The sequence below is a fragment of the Octodon degus genome, unplaced genomic scaffold (genome assembly GCF_000260255.1).
Source record: "Octodon degus isolate 3935 unplaced genomic scaffold, OctDeg1.0 scaffold00005, whole genome shotgun sequence".
NCBI classification, from domain to species: Eukaryota; Metazoa; Chordata; class Mammalia; order Rodentia; family Octodontidae; genus Octodon; species Octodon degus.
In genome coordinates this window covers 10,262,634-10,265,634 of record NW_004524581.1, presented here as the reverse complement: position 1 = coordinate 10,265,634, position 3,001 = coordinate 10,262,634, and the positions used below count along the sequence as shown (strand labels likewise).

General features: G+C 56.7%; 1 protein-coding gene across 1 annotated transcript in view; it reads left to right on the top strand.

Annotated features, from left to right (window-relative positions):
* Tbata (thymus, brain and testes associated) overlaps positions 1-3,001 on the top strand; it is a 13,925-nt gene that overhangs the window by 9,443 nt on the left and 1,481 nt on the right. The window contains exon 7 of the mRNA XM_023722580.1: positions 2,359-2,408. Coding sequence (XP_023578348.1) covers positions 2,359-2,400 — 42 coding nt within the window. The 3' untranslated portion in view covers positions 2,401-2,408. The remainder of the gene's footprint in view (positions 1-2,358; positions 2,409-3,001) is intronic.

Sequence of the window (3,001 nt, the reverse complement as noted above, 5' to 3'; positions counted from 1 at the left end):
GGACCCACAGAAACATTTCCCCAACTCATCCTGCTTCCTCAGGATCCCCTATGCCCAGAGGATTTCTCCAGCTCTGCCCCTTGAAGGGGTCTGCTACTGTAGGCTGGCCCCAATCCTAGTTACCAGGGTGGAGGGAGTGGTTTAAGGATCACGCTTAGCAGACACAGCTCCTCCCAGGCTACCATGGGAAAGGCCTGCACGGGTGGAAACACACGCACACACACATGCATGCACAAGGACACACAAGTGCACAGAAACATAGCAGTGAAGGGTGTGTCTCAGTGGGAGGGGAGGGGGGCGAGAGCCAGGAGGAGGAGGAGCAGGAGGAGGGTGCCGGGTGTGGTGGGCTGCATGCGGACAAGGTGCACTTTAGCTGTGTGAGGGAGAGGGCTGCGAGAGCCCTGGGCTTCTGGTGGACATGGGGCCAGGAGAGACATAGGGCAGAATTTGGGAGTTCAGAGAGCGCTGCCTGCGCCCCGGGCTGGGCAGGCTAGGCAGGTCCAGAAAGGGGCTGGTCTGAGCCCAGGCCCTGGGCTGTGCTTCCAGAGAAAGACCTGGCTCTAGGGCTCCTGCAGACAGCTGTGGCACAGCTCCTGCCCCAGCCCCTGGAGTTCATTCCATCAGAAGCGCTCTTGGACCAGCTTCAGGAAATTCAAGAACCACCTCAAGAGAAGCTGCAGGCAGCCTACAGGTGGGCTCTGCACCCCCTCCACCCCTCTGTTCCCAGAACTGTTTCCTCATGTTCCGTTACCAAGCCTCCTGTGCGAGATCTGGGGGCCAGAGAAGGGAGCTTGGAGTTGGCCAGAGCTTGGGCCCAGTGAGCCTGACTTGGAGCAAGAGGCCCGGCTACTCCCCAGGGGACCCGCCAGGCCCCGCTGTCCAGCCAGTGGGAGTGGGGTGGATTGTAACAGGGGAAGGCTGCTGAGCCCCATCCAGCCCTCCGAAGCCCTTGCTCCAAAGGTAGAGTGGAATGCAACACAGGCAGGCTGCTTTGCCTGTTATCCAGTGCCCCAGCAGGCTGGAGGAGAAAGGGATTCATTACAAAGAAAAGGGGTTTATTACTAACTAGGAGTCGCGAGTGGCGCTGAACATCTATAATTCTAGCTACTCAGGATGCTGAGGTGGAAATATCACATGTTCAAGGCCAGCCTGAGCAATTTAGTGAGACCCTGTTTCAAAGCCAAAGAAAATCAGAAGGGCTGGGGTGTAGCTCCAGTAGCGGGGTACCCCTGGCTTCCACTCCCAGTACCGCAGGGAAAGAAGTGGGAGCCCTCACAAGGTGGATGGTGCAGCCTGGCTTTCCATGAAGGACAGGGCAAGGTGGAGGCCCACTGTGTCTGTCTGAGACTCCTGGGGGGTCCTAGAAGTTTCTGGTCTAGTAACCCCAGAAGTAGTATTGTTTCCATTCTGCGGATGAGAATATAGAGGCTGGGACAGTTGGAGGACCTGCCCAAAGTCACCTGGAGGGCCTGACTCCCAGCCTAGTAGCCCCCAAACTCACCCAGGAAGCTTGTTCAAAATGCAAGCCCAGGGCTGGGAGTGTAGCTCGGTGGTAGCTGGACCTCTGGAGGTTCTAATCCACCAGGACTGGGGTGAATCAGTGGTCTGTATTTTTAAGGATCACCCAAGTACACCTGGAAGCACTCAGGTACACAGACAGAATTTGAAGAAGCAAAGGAGAGGGTGGGAAAAGGCCATCCTGCAATCAGAACTGCAGGGAAGTCAGGGGGTGCGCTCTTCAGGCGGTGAGGGGCTTGGGGTGGCTGGAGGCGGGCAGGCGCAGGAAGTAGAAGCAGGGATGGGCAGGCTTAGGTTTGCTGAGGCCCTGGGTTCTTGCTCTGGCCTGGACTTGGTTTTCTTTCCCATCTTAAGAGGCCAGAGGAGGAAGGGTTGAGTGAGAAAGGTGGCCCGGGGCAAGCCCATCTTCCAGCCTCCTGAAGCCACAGGGAAAGGACAAGGGGTGTGTGAACGGGCTTGGAGCAGTGCCAGGCCCCACCAGGACAGGCCATTGCTCATGCCTCTGTGTAGTCAGCTCAGGGGAAGGGGCCCTGTCTTCCCCACTCAAACACAAAGTATGTCTTCCTGTCTGCCAGAGTGTGAACAAGGCCAGAGGAGAGGGCTCTCATAGGCTCTGTCCCTATAGTCCCTGGGACAAAAGGCTTCGATGGCCCCTGGCCCCCTAGGCATAGAATCATAGCTGTAGGATGTAGAAGCTGCCAGGGTTCCAGCCGTGAATGTGGCCGTCTGGTATCTAGGTTGGGCAACTAAGCTCCCCTGGAGTGGGCAGGTGACACCTGCACCCCTCCACCTGCGCCTCCTGCCCTGGCTTCCAAACCTCTCCTTTGTATTTATTTGTAGCCAATTGCAGAAGACAAAGTCACCGCCTCTGTCCAAAACTGAAAAACCAGGTGAGGTTTCATTTGGAAATAATGCAGGGGGGTGGGTACGAGGCATTCCCTGGATTCTTTGGGGACCCTACTTAAGTAACCCACTCAATTCACCTATTCACTTACTCAGGGAGTATTTACTGAGCACCTACTATGTGCTGGGAAGACTGCACACAAGTTCCTGTACCATGGGGCTCATATCTTAGGAGGAGGTGTACAGACAGCAAATAAAATTGCCATCTCAGGAGGGAAAGTAAAGCACCTCCAGGTGGTGCGGTGAGGAGGACTTGGGGCAAGAGGGTCCGTGAGCTGAACCTCAGGAAGGATCCAACCCAGTAGGTGAGGGAGGGCCCTACACAGAGGCCCCACCTGCCTGATGTGTTAGTGGAAAAGCAGGCCAGGTGGACTGTGGGTAGGTCCTAAGGGCAAAGGACAGTGGTAGAGGGAGATGAGGCAGGTGGGCAGAGTCTGGCAGGAAGGTGTGGTCTCACATCAGGGGCATGGGGCAGCTGGGGTATAAGCAGGCTGTGATGCGTGTGCCCCAGCTGCTGTGGAAGACATGACTGGGGGGGTAGACAGTAAGGGAGAGCAGGGAGGAGACCCCCAGCTATCAT